The sequence below is a fragment of the Eublepharis macularius genome, chromosome 1 (genome assembly GCF_028583425.1).
Source record: "Eublepharis macularius isolate TG4126 chromosome 1, MPM_Emac_v1.0, whole genome shotgun sequence".
Lineage (NCBI taxonomy): Eukaryota > Metazoa > Chordata > Lepidosauria > Squamata > Eublepharidae > Eublepharis > Eublepharis macularius.
Window position 1 is genome coordinate 111,792,065 of NC_072790.1, and position 18,253 is coordinate 111,810,317.

An 18,253-nucleotide genomic window follows, 5' to 3' on the forward strand; every position below is an offset into this window, starting at 1 on the left:
AAGTTGAAACACAACATTATGAAGAAAGAATCTAGCAGCCAGTCATTGCTGAGTCTGTAAAGGGGCAGACCACTATGTGGGGAATGAATGTAGCACAATGGGGCCACCCAGAGACATGGGCTTGGATCTAGCAACGAGCAAGAAGAAACACAAATGGACTTAGCACAATTCCACTTGCACAAGATCTTGTGCAATACCTAGCATGTTCCTCCCTATGGCCATTTTCACTCGTCTTCAAAATAGTACTATACTCACGGAAGGCTGCCGGCTTCCTTGTGCGATTTTTGACACCATCCATGATGATGGCGTTTTCATGGCTGCCTGCCTACAATTTGTAAATAGATGGTCAAAAATCATGTGAGGAAGCCGGCAGCCTTCCATGAGAATCGCGCTATTTTAAAGTTGTGTGAAAATGACCTATATATTATAGTGTCCAGAAATTAGCTGAACAGGGTCTTATACAAGCAGAAACAAGGAGATACCGTAAGTATGACTTAAATTTATGCTTGTGCAAGGGCTCTAGCAAAGATGGAAATTTTATGCTAGATCCAACTCAAGGCCTCAGTCTACTCAGTAAACTCCCCAGGTATATAGGAAAGAATTTTCAAAAGAGTTTGAAGAGGACTAAAAATGCTTCAGAGAGAGAAGAACATTGGCAATAGTGCCAGTGCAAGGGAAAGGGGTGGAGGGTGATTAACCTCTCCGTGAGAGCTCAGAGAAGGTGCATGGGATAGGGTTTCCCATTTGTTCCACCACCACAGCACTGCCCCCACACTTCGGGTCTCCCTCCAGCTTTTATCCTTCAATTGTAAGTGGCTGGCCACCATTCTGATCATGAAAGTAATGGGGCCAGTCACAAAGGGGGGGAGGGATTAATGCATATCTATTGAAAGCCTGGGCAGGCCCAACTTTGCAGCAAAATACTAAGTTTCTTGAGCCATATATAGATGGAAACTATCCAAAAAAAGAGCTGCTCATGATGCTACCACAGAAATTGGACAGCATGAGGGGGAAATGAAGGTAACAGTCTTCTGTAGAGGCTTCACTTACAAGGGGAAAGATTAAACAACTCCTGCCTCCAAAATATACGTATGTGTACACATGAGCAGCTTAAACCTTTTCAACTTCTAGCCCCTTCCCATGATTCAAAAAGGTTAAAATTATCAGATGGCAGCCTGACAGGAGGTTGTGTATAGAGCTCCTGGATCTCACTCCCTAGAGGCCATCTTATCCGCAACACCAGTGGGGGAGAGGAGATCAGTCACTCTCTCTTGCCCCTTTAACTGAAGGCACATTTGAAAGGTGACCTGTTACAGCAGCTTCATCTCAAATTTGGCCAGATTCCATCAAGACTGTGTGAGTTTTGAGATTAGCTGCTGCCAAAATAAATCCACTTCCCCCACTACCTTCTTTTTCTTTTCCTATCTGTGGACTCTATGCTTTTTTCATTATCTTTTAGTCATCATAAGAATACCAGGAAATAATAAGGAAGACTGTTCTAAAGGAAAGTGAAACTAATGAGGAAGTATTACCCTTCTCCCTGCTACTTTTACTCACTATACATGGGAGACTGATAAAGTTCGCTGATAGGGTAAAAGGGATAAAAAGGGCACAGAATTTTGTTTGGCACTGATTATCTTAAACTTTAAAGATAGAGAAGATACTACACTTTTTTATGCACTACACTTCTTTATGCAGCAAGTCACTCCAGTCCAACAGCTTATGTGATGCAGTTCTCCTCTTCATTGGAATAATTGCTTCACCAATTAACTATACAAGGTCAATGAATCTTTTGGCGCCTCAATCACTTTCAAAGTGAAGATGAGCATTGGACTTTGAAGACATAAGAATCTGGCCCACAAAACTGCTTAGCTCACGAAAAAAGCTCCAATAAGAATAGTTGAAAAATATTGTTTTATTCATTTTTATATGATTGGTAGCCAAAACTGTCAGCTGTTTTCCTCATAGCACTGTTATTGTAGGTTCTGTTACTGTGGAAAAATTGTGATCAAATTTGGTTGTGTTCTGGTCTTAGCTATCATGGCAGGATTCTCAGATGGTAATCACTGCAGTGCATTACTAATAGCCAGCTGAAAATCAGACATAAGGTAGCCACATGAAAGAAAACAGGTTAATTTAAAATGGGGGGGGAAGGGTAGCATTTAAGAGACTATGAATAACCAGAGGACACAGGGTAGCATTTAAGAGACTATGAATGGACCATACAATGGAATTTTTCCTGCCCTCCCTTCTCTCTGTAGCAACCAAGAAGCTGCTCCTGAGTATCAGGAAACCTCCTGAACATAAGTGTGATGCGGCCAAGGGGAGGGGAGATGCAACTTGAGAAGAAATAAGCAGAAATCCGCATTTCTCCCTTGACTGAATTCTTGTACAGATGCAGCAAAAGCTTGCACAAGTGATTCAAGCCAGGTTTTTCTTTCTTTTCTTTTTTTGCTGCAGCCCCCTAAACCACATCCTGCTTGGTTGAGCAGCTTTTGGGAGGCTCCAGGAAGCTGTAGGGGGAAGGGAAAGAGATTTGTTTTGTGAACATGTACTATTTACAGTTCACTGTTTCAATTCTAAATCAACCTAACATGCAGTAGTAAAACAAAATCTAATAACTCAAATCAACTATAAGCAACTTTCAGAGGGTGTTCCTTGGATGAGTATTGTGTAAGACATCAGATTCTATGTTATGTAAAATTAGCACAATAAACTAGAAATTTTGCACTGGCAAAATGGATGAAAAACTTTATACACAGTATTATTAATATACATTATATATATATTAATATATTATATATATATAATGCTGATATATATATATATATATATATATATATATATAATATTTATCAGCATGATTAAATATCCACTACTATAAACTTACATGCTATAATGTTTCCATATCTATTCTTTGTTCTGTTTTGATCTTTTTTTGCCACATCCCAAGAAGCTGATTGTCCTTCGAAGAAGCTCTTTTTTAAAGGAAAAGAAATACGTATCATTTAATCTGAATTCCATTTTTTGAATTCTAATTTTTATAGAAAAATACAAAGTAAGACCGTAAGAGTTAAAAAAACAGTAAACGTGTGTATAAAATCCTCCTCAGTAAACATTACTTGTATGATTTGTATATGATCGGGCAACAATGACTTTGCACATTTTCTTTGCATGGAAACAGCCAGAAAATTAGATGAAGTGTAAAAAGAGGATTATTTTACCCACAATTTCAAATCCTTGGTCAAAGAAAGTGCTTGTTATCCATAGTCATAGATAATACTGGAGCCGACTGCTGCACAGGGCTATGGGTGCAGTTTGCTCCAGGGTGGGAAAGGGGGGGGGGTTCTGGCTCCTAAGGATGGCTCCTTGCATGCTGATCACAGTAAACAAGCAGGCAGGCAGTGCTATGTCTGCAATGGCCTCCTCCGTCTTTTTTGTCCTTTAAAATACAGTCTGAAGCAATGTGAGTTCAATTTGGGATCATTTCATTAACTAATGTCTTAGTGAGACGTGATCCTTTAAAAAATTTAATCCCATTAAACATTCATTTTAATCTCCTTGTAATTAAGAACCCTCAATGCAAACAAGAATCTGCACTCTCAAAGGGGCTCTCTGTCTTAAGTCACTTAAAAGAGGAACTTCTGACATTTTTACCTCATATTCTTCTTTAAATCCATAGCTGTCAGATGTTTTCATGAGGTTAATATGCTGTAGCAAATCAGCTACTCTGATAGCAGGATGCAGTTGGCCTGTCTGGTAAGGGGACTCTGTTCCTTCACAGAGGTAGCGAGGCACATCTAACAGACGACTTGACTCTGCTGTTGCACTGTGGTTTTCATCTGTGGTTATAAGATCCCAGAGAATAAAGCAAAATTCAATAATAGTGAAACTTTCAATGCATGAGCTACAATCTGGTTTTAAATTAGCTTGTTGTATAACTTTGCAAAGGTCTGGGTGCTGTCATTTTCAATTTAATCTGTGGGCAACAATTGTATTCTAGCTACATATTTTTTAAAAAGACTGTACAAACGTGTGGTTTGACAATTCAACTGTATTACTCTATAGCATATGGCACACAGTTGAAAACTCCCCATTTTCCATTTGAGGTAAGCTTCCTTAGTCAACATGAATAGCCTGGAAAAGCTCACACTCCAACCTGATTTTGAACATAGGTTGATTGGTTCTGCAGACAGTATTACATTATGACAATCTCTACAGGAACCATTGTGTTTAATGATTATGTAACAGCCTTCCATTATCTGTGAGCTTTGGAGGCAAATGGCTGCTTCAGGGTTTTCAAAGTATTCTATAGGTTCACTGATCACTCATGAACATTAAATGCTTCCAGCAAAGCTGTCAATCCTTGTTTTGGCCTAGGACCATTTTATACATTACAGCCGTCAAAACCAATGATGTACCTTTGGAGGTATGTGGTGGAAATTCTATGAACATCTGTAGAACCACTGCATACAAACAGTCACCCTGAGCATGGAAAAAACTTAAACTGGCCTCTCCTTGGGATGACATAAATTGATAGATCACAGATTCCATTAGAGCGGTTCCTCAGTGGAACAGGCTTCCTTGGGAGGTGGTTGGCTCTCCTTCTTTGGAGGTTTTTAAGCAGAGGCTAGATAGCCATCTAACAGCAATGCTGATTCTGTGACCCTGGGCAGATTGTGAGGGGAAGGGCAGAAGGGGTTGCATCAGTGCTTTGTTTTGTGGCCCTTCTTACATGCCCAGGGTGGTGCCGATTGCCACCTTGGGATCAGGTGGCAGTTTTCCACAGGCTGGTTTGACTAGAGATCCAAGAGGTCTTTCGCCATCTTCTGGGCATGGAGCAGGGGTCACTGGGGCAGTTGGGGGGAGGGATTTGTGAATTTCCTGCATTGTGCAGGAGGTTGGACTAGATGACCCTAGAGGTACCTTCCAACCCCATGATTCTAAGAAGTACCATTGTATCATTTTCCAAGCGCAACTACTCATTTTACTTCTAAGGAAGTCCTCCTCTGTTTAGATAAGCACGTGTTTCAAAATAATAATTAGCCAAATTGATGTTTTCAGAGTGAATACTAGACTATACCTTACTATTATGATGGAGATAAAACTCAGTTGTTTTCTGGCTAGTTACCCTGACCAACACCATTTTATGAGAGCAGAAATGAAGAGAAATATGGATAGCTGTATTGCATGGGGTAGACCTCTGAAGGCAAACCTTTTATATACCTAAAGTCCCCAACTCCCTCTACAGCTTCACAGTTATCTAACACTAATATTTTGCTAACCAATGAAAGGAACATAGAAATGACACAGTCTGTAAGTAGGCAACTTTCATTCTGTTACAGTTTCAAAAACGTACGTCTTCCACTCTGATCTGCCCTCCATCAACCAAAGAGATTTGTTTCTGGCTGTGATAACATTATAACACTGAGCTCTCCAGTCTTACTTATCAAATGCTCTCAGTCATCTAATTGATTAGTTTGTATTGAAAAGAAAATCAATGCCATTGGTTATCTATGGATTCACTACTTATGCTTTCCCAATTGGATGCATTCCACAGGATTAAACACAGAATTCTGGACACTGAATCACAAAACTTCTGTAGTGCATCCAATAAAACGTGTGCCCCTTTCAAGTTTGGAGATTCCATTAAAAGCAGGCCATATGGCTTCATATCTCTACTCTTTGCAAATTCCCCAACGTTGAGATTTTTCTTTGGTCAGGTTCAATGTTATGCCATCTGCAATCCTATATGGAAGATTTCAAAAGGTACCATACTCAGCCAGATACTGTCCTTGTAAGTTAAGTTGTATTGAAACTATTTCACATATTATTTTTTATTGTCTTCTCTATGTAAAAATTTGTACTAAATATTTAGATCCTCTTTTGGTAAACAAGATGGGACTCCCTGATTGTATTAAGATTCATTTTTTTTTAATGACTCCTCTCTGGGCATAACAGAAGGTGGCTATATTTTTGCAATGTGCCATACAGTTGCGTGGTGATAAGATATAAAGAATTAATTTGATGGTATATTCATCCAACTGTAATCTCAAAGCAATCTTTGTATCTTATGTTCCATCTTATCTATTCTTATGCTAATAAAGGACTACTATACTACAAAGATTTGTACTTAACTGCACTGAACTGATACTAAAACAGTTTGCGACATGGAATGCTAGCAACAAAGTCAAACTGGTATGTTGGAAGGGCAAACATGTTTTTACAATAAAGCAAATAAGCCAGCTCCTTAAATCAGCACAGGAGTTTTTAATTTCAATGTGAGTGTGCCTCATTAAACCAACTAAGTATGAATATAACATGACAAAGTCACTTAAAATATCACGCTTTCCTCATTAAGCCATACATACTGCAACAAAAATAGTTTCACTGGCAGCTTCACACAGCTCCTTTTCAAATACTCACCAGTTATAGGGACTGTACTCATTGAAGCATAAAAAAGAAAATGAAACAAATATTTTTGAAGTCTGCCTTATACTATAAAACAGTTAAAGTAAAACTGCAGAAGCTTCAGAGCAGTGGCAACTAAAAAAGCGTCTATAATTCTAGAGCCACACGGAAATTACTGTGATGTTTAAAACACCACACAAAAGCGCACACACTTCAAAAGGTAATATGTAGACAAAGTACTCTGTCAGCACAATCCTGGTGTGTGTGTGTGGGGGGGCGAAAGCGCCCTGGGAGCTAACAAGGAGTAACGCTGGTGTATCCCAGACTTATGCCAGCATAACCACCCCTATGCTGGTGCAGCTGCCCAGCCCCACTCTGCTTAGGTCCCCTGATGGTGCCTGGTGACAGCAGCTGGGTGCAAGTGTAACTGGGGCATAAGTCCATGTGCCAGCAGGCCAGGGGGCAGGACAGAGGGTGGGGCGTGACTTAGTCTACTCCCTAAGCTGTTTCGGGCATGGGAACACCCCCAGCAGCAGCAGAAAGTTATGCCACGAAAAACAACAGCGTAGCCCATAGGTGACCATTGTATGGGCTGGAGGAGCATAGCATACCGACTACTGGAGGGACCGAACTGCTTGTGCCCCCATGGCGGCTGAACCCTCTTCCCCATGCCCAATCAGCTCTCTGGGCACCCTACATATCCTCTGGCTGGGATGCTCATGACTCTAGGTAAGTAGGGAGGCAGCTGGAGGCTATGCCCAAGAACCCCCCATCGTTGAGACTGAGAGCACAAGGCGGGAGAGAGTGCTAATGGTGGTGGGGCAAGAGTGCATAGAGGGAACTGTTCGAAGTATGGAGAGTGCCTCACACTCACATATGGGAGGACAGACACGTCCAGGATGTCTAACTAACAATTACCACCTGAGTTCCCTTGCAGGTTACCTGTCTCCTGAGCTCTGGCTCTGGGAGGGGCAAGGGCGCACCGACAGGCAAGAAGGAGCTGCCCTGACTTGCTCATCCACACTGGCCTCACCCATGCCCTGCCAAATGTCGGCTTCTGTGACTGAGGCTTGCTGGGGGGAGATGCAGCCCTTGTCTGTGAGCCAGCGCAGTCCATGCGTGTCATAGTCACCCAGGGAGCCATGCTCAACTCACATGTTTCGGGGAGGGCTTCCAGCAGTCTATGTCAGGGCTTTGTTCACACTCCCTCAGTCAGGCTCCCCCCTCAGGCAGAGGAGACATTGTGGCTACAGGCAAGGATGACTGGGTGCTTGCTTTCATAACTCCCCTGCGATGGCCATGGACACCCTTCCAGGACGTGGCAGATGCGGCTGTGACCTGCGCGAGGCCTGGCCCCTTGCCACACATGTAAGTTTCCCTTTCAGGCAGGTTGCAACTTGTCAGAGAGGCCAGGGAGTGTGGCTGTTACAGCCCCTGGTGATACTTCCTGGCTGCCATCCGAGCCCTGCCCATGGAGCTGTTCCCTAGGCAGCCTGTGACTTGACTCTGCTCCTGAGAAGGCAGCATGACCACTGCACAAAGAAGTGCAGCTCCCATCCTGGCCAAGGGAAATTGGCAACATGTGGCCAGATATCCTCTTCGTTGTTGACAGTTCAATAAAGTCTGTATTGAACAACTAATGCCTCCCTGCCTCTTTGCTCACCTGCAGCTGATAGCAGGTCCCTCCCACCCCCCACTGGGGCATCCCCAAGACTCATTCCTGGGGATGGTTCCTGGCCCTGGGTAGCCAGGGAGGCAACAGGCCCAAGGATCCATCAGATGCCTCCGCCTTGTTGGGAGGCTTTGCCCCTGAATAGAATGGGGAGCCACTGATCCCATGTGAGCTGCTGCCACACACTACCCCACCCTGCCTTGTCTCTCCTCTCATGGCAGGAAGGCAAATGGGGTGGGACATGGAGTGAGGATAGGGTCAACAGACCCCCTCAGCACTGCTGGGGCCTGAGACACCAGGCAGATGGCCATGGCAGCCTGGGATGCAGGAATCATCTGGGGGGGGGGGAGGTTGACCAGTCCACGTGCTGCTCGCACACACCCACGGCGGGGGTGGGGGGGGAACTCCCTGCCCCTGGGGGTTCTTTTCTTCATCAGTGAAAGTGGGAGTCTGGACTGGTGGCTGCCTGTCATTCCCCTATTCTGACTAGGACGGTTAACCCAGGGAGTACTGAAAAAAAGTGATGTAAGGGGGGCATCATGGTGGAACATTGGTCCAGGCAGGAGGGTGCATGCATGTGGTAGTGCAAGCACATGCCAGCTCTCTAGCTGTATTCACAAAGTTAACAGTCTCAATCAGACCAGCCCAGGTAGCCTGAATGCTGCCGAAGCTAGATGAGCCTCCCACTCATGATCTCCCTGCTCACCATCTCCAGAGAGTCCTTTTGGTCATGGCAAGCAGGCCTCTCTCTCCAGCAACTATGGGGGAACATGAGGTGGCCATGGCAACTGCTGCAGTGGGATCCCAGTGGGCACCATCCTGGCAGGGCATGACAGAGATCAGTCATTGTTGGGATGGATCCTGCATACGGAGATCCTTTGTGGCAGCCGGGTGATCGGGGCTGGAGAGTGGATCACCCCCTTGCACCCACATGTACATGCTGAGAGAGGGAGACTGGACCTGTCCAGCAGGCCATGTGATGCCAGCATGGGAGTGTTGCAAGGCTGCAGGTGATGGGACACGGCCCCACCCCACAGTAAGGGTTCAGCTACCTAGGCTGCATGGGTAGCCTGTAATGGGGCATGGCCATTGGGGGATGCTGGGGGGGATGTGAGGGGAATGGCAGGGCAGGGACTCCTAGCAGCAGCCTCACTGTGCCTTCCTGGGCTTGGCTGCTGGCGTAGCTCTCCTGTGAAAGTCCTTAGAACAAGTGGTGTCGAGGGTGCATGGGCACCAGTGGCATGGTGGGCCTCAGGATTGCGCTGCTGAATACAAACTTACGAAAACTGTTTTCTATTAGAGATTTCAATGGAAGGAAACACCAAATATGTATTAAAAACAAAAATGAAGAATGAGCATTATCAATTATCTGATACATCTATAGGCTAAGGTGAACTGCAGCTAGGACCCTGACTTCTTTTGCCTCACATAAATAATATTTGTCAATGAGCAACAAAATGGATAACTATACTATGATGTGAATACATGCAGAAACTGTCTGGCTGCCTTTCAGTTTGCCCTGGGGCTCCTTTTCACAGCTGCTGTCTCACTGAAGTTCTAACAGATTAACCTTTGCATGTCAAAAGATTTGTTTCACCTAACCAAGCTGGAGGTTTTTGATAGCTCTAACATCAAATCAAATAGGCTTATTTAGAGACTATATGGCAGTATGAGACTCTTGATGAAAAACATTAGGAAATAGCACTACTTAAACACAGTTATCATTATCAGCAAGCTTGGTTTTAATGCTTATTTAAAGATGGGTATTGCAATTTAAGATTTTAAATATTAATTTATTATTAAATACCTGGAGCCAGAGTGTGCATTTGATACAGGATAGATTTTGAACATCAATAAATGGCAAACTCTCACATCCCGGGAGATGTTCTATCAGGTACCAGTGCTTCCTGACAATTTCACTGATGGCTGGCTGCCATTTATTGGTTACAGAAGAACCAAAAACATGAGAGACATCCTGGTGCACTCAGACATAAGGGAGAACAGGGCCACTGGCATATTACCTACGGAGCATTTCCAGTGCGGCCATTGCAACGTCTGCAAATTGGTGATTGCAGGACAGGTGCTAACAGTGTCTAGAAATAATATGATCAAATTAAGGCACTTTTCCACCTGCAGCACGGCAGGGGTAGTTTATATCATCAAGTGCCCCTGCTCTCTGTGGTATATTGGCAGCATGATATGACCGGTTAGGATTCGAATTCAAGAACACGTCTAAAATCAAGAGGGGAGTTGCAGAGGCCCCACTGGTTTCACATTGGCAAGCCACGAAACACGCTGTGGAGGATCTTAATTTTTCTGTCTTGGAAGTGATGAGCACACAGGGGAGTCATTCGTCCCAAAGGATGCTGCTGCAGAGGGAGGCAAAATGGATCTTTGATCTGAAAACAATGAGCCCTTTGGGCTTAAACAATAAATGAGACCTATCATGTTTCTTGTGAACAGGTCCCTTTAAGAACACAGATTCCAATTGAAATGAATAGGTCACTTTAAGAACACAGATTCCAATTGAAATAATAGGATTTAAGCCAGAGAACTGGCAGATGTGATTACGTTTACCTCAATGAATTGGTGGAGCTGAAGTGGAGTAATGCAATGGGGTAATACAGTGGCATAATTGATTGTAACCTGTACTGTAAGTAAGAGTGACTGTTATCAAGCCAAGTGTGGGAGGGGAAGGTGTCGATATTTGTGTATCTGGATGCTTGTTCTTTCTCATTTAGAACTAGATTTTGCCCCTGAGGAAGCACGGCGTGAGAGCATCATGTGCGAAACGAAAGCGGCCGATTGTCCGTAGAGCAGGACCATCATTTGTAGACAGCACGGACAGAAGCCCTGGCTTTTGTTTTTTGCTATTTGCACAGCACCTCTTGCACTTTAGTGCTTATGTTTACAGTGGGACATTGACTTTGTACTTATTGCTCCAAATTATATCAGACGGCGCTAATGGTTCACACGCGTCTGTGAGCTTGTGAATTGTTATTGTGATGTTATTGTATTAGTAGTAATGAATTGCAATTAATTGGTGTGGATGTAACGTTTGCACACTTTGCACTTTGAGTCTAAAAAGAACTTGTTGAGACCAATTTATAATTTAAATTTGTTTATAGAGGAGCTTTGCTAGTTATTACTTATATATATCCCCTATTCTTTGGCCTTTTTTCTATTTGACTATTTGGTGCTAGCCTCGTAAGGTAGTACTGAATATACCTGAATATCTTTTTAAAAAAACCAAAACAAGCCTCTTCAACAGGCAAGAAAATATATTTGTTTATAAGAGTATGAATCATGCAAGGAGTGATATCCCCATAAAGGAACAGATGATGAAGGACGAGGTCCTCACCTAACACAGCAGTCGGCACAAGTGGATCATTTGGCACTGCAGGAAAACAAAGCTCATGAAGAAATACATTACCTTCAACTGGTGTATATGTTTTTTAAAATACAAAGAGTTTTTTCAAAAATAAAATAATAATAACTATACATCCTGTTAACACAGAAAGAAAATATACAGTACACTTTACTGGAAACAATATTTGCATATGGAAATATATAAAAAATTGCCTAATTGAGTTAATTTGAACATCTGAAAACATTTGCTGTTTAATAGCCACAGAAAAACTCACAGGTAGATTTGCCATTGCAGCTGCCAAAGTCCTAATTGGAACAGTTAGAAAGCAATTGCTACTGCTTTCAGAAACATAGTACTACGCCAAGTGCACACTGAATTTTTCACAGGACATAGCTAAAATGAACTCCTTTGAGTATATAGAGAGGTTAAAGTGAAATTATATTAACTGAGACACTCCTCATCAAGTTTCCTTGATGAAAGTCAAACATCAACAAGCATTTAAATTAACAACTGAGGTTTTCAATCTTCAGCTGCAGAGTTTAGTTCTCATTTCAGTAAATTATGTGTTGGATAGTGACAACTTTTATGTATTACTTCTATCAGTGCAGTTGTCTCAAGTAAGACATTATGTCCACCACATGGCTGCTCCACATGGAACAATATCTAAATTAAGAGTATCTGAATTTATCTGGGCTTGCAGCTATCACTAGGCCAGTGTACTACCTAGAGACACCACAGCACCGAGAAAATTACAACTGTTAAATTGCATATCTTGGTCCAGACAGAAATTGGCAACATGTAACACATACATACACTTGCATTTAGAATGCAGTCACACTAGCTATATAAATGGCATGCACTTTAGTATCTACCAAATTGTAACTGACGGAAATAACCATACTAGGTGAAAAAAAAAGGCTCCAGATTCTTCAGATTCCATCCATTTCTTCTGAAGAGGATTGAAAAGAGCAGCACATGGCAGCCACCAAGTCAGGAACTCCTAAGGGGTCACTGAGGGCAACCATGTATTGCTTTTGGACTTCTGCTTTTGTACAGCTATTATATTTTACATTTTAAAATAAACAGCTGTTTTCTAGAATTAAGCTACAGGTTACACCAGGCAGAAAATGCTAAGATACAGTATAAACATAATATATTGACCTTTAGTCAGCACATCTTCTCAAAGATAGTTTCAGAATGGTAACAGTTACCCAAAATGGGTGGAATAAAAGATGTCTTAATAAACAGATTTTCTAATACAGAAGCACTAGGTTGCAGCCAGACATCCTGCTCACCTAACAGTGGTTAATCAGCACAAAATACATCTTTTGGGGGGATAACCTTTGTATCAACAAAATGCACCACTCACTAACAGAATATGCTGCTCTGAGCAGAACAACTTGCTATATTTAAAAATCATCCCATTAAACCATCCTTATAGTTGTTGAAATTAACCAACGATGAAAGCTCTCCAACGAGTACTGAATTTCTATAGCACTCTGTTTTGTACGCATAAATGTGTAGGTTTTCAAAACTCCGCGTTATTGATTAATGTTATGGATGTTTCTTGCAATGTATATATACATAGAGTGATTCTATCAATCTATCTACAAAGTGTTTAATGATGAAATAATTGATGTGTGTTTTCTTCTGTAAGCCTACTAATTAAGAAAATATGCTGACGAATCTGATCCTTCATTTCCTAAGACAGAAATTGCTGTGAGGGCATTTCCTGCTATTTACAAGCAAACTTTAAAAATTTAATTGCAACTTTGCTACAGAGTTATAACATTTCCTAATGGCTTATTTAAGTTTCCCATGGCTTATTTACACACTATTTTTAAAAATATGCTTGTTTTCTTGTCTTTTGTTGCCAGTAAACATCAGACAAAGACAGGCATTTTGTGGGAAGAAATTAAAAGACAGTCAATACATAGAGGCTGAGGGGAAAGTAAGTTCTTGCACCATAGTCCAACTCAGGAATGTTAGCATTTTTCAGGTGTCTACCCCAACTTTGCCTTACAAGGGAGCACCTATGGGACAAAAAAGGAAAAAGGACGCCAGCTTTGGTTCCACCGAGCATTTAAAACTCTGCCACTAGTGAACTTACATCTGGGGTTGAAGTTATGGGAATCCATAAAGGTGACTGAGAGAGGATCCTCTGCGTGAAGAGTGCTCTGATCAGCATAGCTCCTATCCATCGCATTCACCATGTGGGTCATTTCTTGCCTGGTGTTTCCCATGGCATCTTTGCGTTTCTTAGCAAGTTTGCTGCCCAGCCAAAAACATAAAAAAGGGGGGAAAAAACAGAAGCCATCAGAAATCAGAAGTCAAACTATGGAGTAAGCAGTAATGAACAGCAACTTAAGAATGGCCACGGAATTAATCTGTCACACTCAGGGTCAAACCACATGAGACAAAATACACTGGAATTACATGGGTAATTCCAGTGTATTTTGTAATTCCAGTGTATTTGAGTGTAATTCGAGTGTAATTCAAGTGTATTTTGTCTTGTGTGGTTTGACCCTTAGGGACAACTGGAGATGTTACAGCATTCCAAGTCACAAAGATGTGCAAATGACCTGTGCTACCAATTGATGTAGTAATGCTGTGATGTTCAAAGAAGTAATAATAGAAAGCTTCAGATTAATGCATTACTTGAGGATTTTAGGGCCTGATTATAGCCACTCTTAATCAGAAATTAACTCCCAATAATTTCTGGAAGAGCCACTTTGAAGGAGACGGGGCCTGAGGTTGCAGTTTTTGTTGTATTCTACCTAAGTTGCAGCCTCTGGGTGGCTGTCTGAGCTGTAACAGCTACTCTTAGCTGTTGCCAACAAAGTTTTTTTCATATCACTGAGCAAAGCTCAGATTTGTGTCATTATTTTTATCTTCTGTTAAATATATTCTACAGAAATCTTGTCATTTCCAAATTTCTACTCTTCTCTCCAATATTGTTTTCCCACAGAATTGTAGCAGCTTATACAAATTGGGGAAAACCCTGCATTTTAACAGACTTTATAAATAAGTATCACCTGCACATGTAATCATATCCTTCATACCAAGTTGCATCTACATTTTTATTTGGCATCAGATAATTCATTTCTTTAATCCTCAGGGTGGTGAGGAAATCTATCATTTTTACTGCTTAGACTGCCAAAAGAAAACAAATAGCAGCAACAAAACAAATATAGTTCTCTGCCTATTAAGATTACTTTTTCATACTCTCTGATCATCCTTCGTTTCTTTGCAAGATATATGATAAATGGTAATGAGAAAGGAATTCTCACATCTGTGCTAATATTGCTCTTTACATATAGAAAATTCTGTCCTGTTCTCACAATACAGACTTAATGCAAAACCATGCTTTAAATACTATGTGAAAAAGCCTTGGGTTCATTAACAACTTTCATTTCAACATATGTCTATTTTGCTGTTTAATCTAACAATAACGGTTCGGCAAACTAAGTAGCTTTTAAAATAACTGACTGCTTCAATAAAACAATTGACTGGGTTTATGTGAAGGGAGGGGCCAAAGATCACATAGTACAAAAACGTAGCTTGGCATTATGATTCCAACTCATGAATTTACCAAACCTTTTCAAGTAAAGTAATGTAAAGGCACGAGCCAGTCTCTCATTGCATTGATCCCATTGCAAATGCCAAACTGTACACATAGTGATTCCCAGATGTCTGGCATTTAGTTGAATTGTGCCTACACAATGCCCTACACAGGGTAAAGACTAGATCATGCCCTTCCTTGAACTGGAAATGATTTATTTGTCTGTTGTGTAGCCAAATATTTGTAAAGCACAATGGTACTATTTCCTATATAAGAAAGCAATAGAGAATGCCACCTGCATTACATTGTAGTGTAAGAGAGTACACAATAGTATCACTTGGATACTGTTGCTTCTAGACCAAGTGTGTATTTCTACTATATGAAACCAGTTGTGCCATTATCATTTATCATAATGTATTGTGTAACAACTACAGGTTTGCATACTAATATATTAATAAAAACTATGCATAAGCTAAACATTAAAAACATTCCTGGAAACACCTCTCGCTGTAACATAAAGGAGAATTTCAATTTTATAATGAACATGTAAACAATATTGTACAATTTAAAAATGAGCACATATTTATTTCATAAACATATGAAGATACCTACATAATCATGTTTCACCTTTGCAGGAAAGGAACTATGCCTTGTTGCCCAGAAGACATGGCCTCTTAGAGAAATGGTGTGCCCATAACCTTAAGAGCATGCAAGTTGACTAGGAAGCAACTAGTTCCACACCTGTTCAGAAAATTTCTTTTAGCTACCAAGATATGGGATCATTCTGGTCTCAAAACTGAGAGCTGATCTAAATAAATATTGTATTAACCTTGTGTTTGTTCAAAGGGATTAGGGATAGAATTCAAAGCACACTTATTAATAAGTTTCACTGAAAGTGGGATTCATTTAAAGGTATACAGGTTTAGGATTGCCCACCAAGTCACATAAACCTTTCTGAGAAACTTTTCTTGCTTTTACCAGGAAGAAGCTATACTTTATTACTCCAATAATACAATAGGCACTGTTGAAGCTAAACAGATATGGTCCAGATCTGTGCTTGAACTAGAAAACTCCACTTAAGCCATTCTGAGCTTTCTAATGAAATAGATGGCTGAGCGTATCAATAAAAGTGGCAAGAAACTCTCAATCAACACAACATGAAAATTGTCCTGGACTAAATTTATGATATGTGAATACAGTAGATAAGGCATGTGAGGGGAGCTAAATTTCTTATCAGATATTTTAGAAGCAAATGCTAAGCAATACCGCCCCCTTCCTATGCATTTAGGTACATGACATGAAATTAGTTATGTGATGGCACTTTTCAGGTTTCAGGGATGTGTAGATCCTAAATCAGGGGTTCCCAAAATTTTAAGCCTTTAGGCATCTTTGGAATTCTGACACAGGAAGGTAGCTGCAACAACAAAACGGCTGCCATAAGAGGCAGAGCGGACCTCCAAATGCTGAAACAATGATATTTTAATCTGCACAGCCTATCAGATCTTCAGTGGCCAATCAGAAGCCCGGCTAGGCAAGGCTCCCATGTGGCCCCATCCACTTTTTAGAAACACCTAGTGGGCACCAGGTAGGGTTGCCAGGCAGGGTCTGGCAACCAGTGGGAGACCCAAGGGGGTGACATTGGTGCTGGTGTGATGTCACTTCTGGGAAAACCTGGAAGTGACTTCATTTCTTTGTAAGAATTGTTGGAAATGCTGTGGTAACGGCACAAAATTTCCAGAGATTCCTAGAGAGGACTGACATGAGTCCCAGTTTTCCTCAGAAGCCATTTTTTTTAAAAAAAATTATCCTGCTGGCACTCTGTCCTAAATGAGCCTCTATTTACACAGTTCTTATCTTAATGTATGATTTATTTTAAAATTAGCTGTCACTTTAGAGTTGTAGCTGCCAAGAATATTTTCAGTATATAAAATGGAATAACAAGAGCTCAAAATACAAATTTATTATTGCTTTTTAATCCTGTCACAGTGTGTAAGCATTTATAGCGCCACTGACTTCTTTTTCCTTCTTGATAGAATATTTTACTTATTTTCTATACACTACAGCTCGCATTTATATTGCTTCCAATCTTAAAGTTCATTGATGGAAGGAAGGAAAGGGAAAAATAACAAGGGATAATATACTTACTAACCCAATCTCTTTATTTCACCAAGCCCTCTTTTGATATACCACTTTTATAATATTTCATAAAAATAATTTAAATTTTTAAGTGGAGTAAAGATTGTAACCACATGTCTAGGTAAAACCAGCTTTTAAAAAAGGTCAACAGCTACTTAACTGTGAAGAAGTTAATTTCCTTGAAAAGGGCTTCTTGTAGTGCCGTAATCTATAGAAAACTTCTACACATTACTAGGGGTGTGCAAAGGCACCTTGGTTCGTGTTTCCCGAATCTGGCAAACCCGAATCGAGCAGCCGGCTGGGCGATTCGGGTATGCCGATTTAGGTTGATTTGGGTTAGCTTTTTCAATGGGAAAAAGCCTCCCCAGGCTTCTCTGAAGCCTGGTGGAGGCATTTTCCCACCGAATCAACCCAAAATTGGTGGGGTCCTTCCTCTAACTCCCCTCTAACAACCCCCCAAGTTTCAGACCGATTCCCCCTATCAGGTCCCCCTATCCTCGCCTTAAAAAAGGGCATAGCTTTAGGTTGCTGCTGCTGATCTTCATTCATTTTTTCCTATGGGGAAAAAATGAAGAGGCAGGCTTCCTTTGCCAGGGGTGGCATTTCGCATGCAAAATGCCCCCCAACCCTCAGGGGCCCTTCTCCCACCTTTCCTCCCACCCCCCACCAAGGCTCAGCCTGCTCCCACTTGGGGGGGCATTTCATGGCCTCCCCAAGTAGGTGCTCTTTTCTCTACTACAGCTGGGGTAGGCTTGTCTTGCAAGGGGTGGCATTTTGCATGCAAAATGCCCCCCTACCCTCAGGGTCCCTTCTCCCACCTTTCCTCCCACCCCCCACCAAGGCTCAGGCAGCTCCCACTTGGGGGGGCATTTCATGGCCTCCCCAAGTAGGTGCTCTCAGCCCCCAAAGTCCACCCCTTACAGCCCCACACAAACCCAGTTCCCCCCCAGCTGCCCCTCACAGACCCAAATCCACCCCCAGCAGCCCCACACCCATAACCCCAGGAACAGGCTGGCAAAGTCCAGCCCTCTCCCTTTGCTCCCTATGCTGGGAACTTCTAAACTCTCTTTCCCTGGGCTATTCTGCACAGCCCAGGGGTGCC

General features: G+C 41.8%; 1 protein-coding gene across 4 annotated transcripts in view; it reads right to left on the minus strand.

The window, feature by feature from the left end:
• The window catches only part of PTPRK (protein tyrosine phosphatase receptor type K), a 610,223-nt gene that overhangs the window by 27,929 nt on the left and 564,041 nt on the right, over positions 1–18,253 (minus strand). For 3 of the 4 annotated variants that reach the window (XM_054970457.1, XM_054970449.1, XM_054970440.1), the window contains exons 15-17: positions 13,564–13,724; positions 3,658–3,842; positions 2,891–2,978 (exon numbers count right to left, since the gene is read on the minus strand). In XM_054970457.1, coding sequence (XP_054826432.1) covers positions 2,891–2,978; positions 3,658–3,842; positions 13,564–13,724 — 434 coding nt within the window. Of the gene's footprint in view, positions 1–2,890; positions 2,979–3,657; positions 3,843–11,444; positions 11,481–13,563; positions 13,725–18,253 lie in introns of all 4 variants that reach the window. The other variant, XM_054970430.1, reaches the window with a different exon arrangement.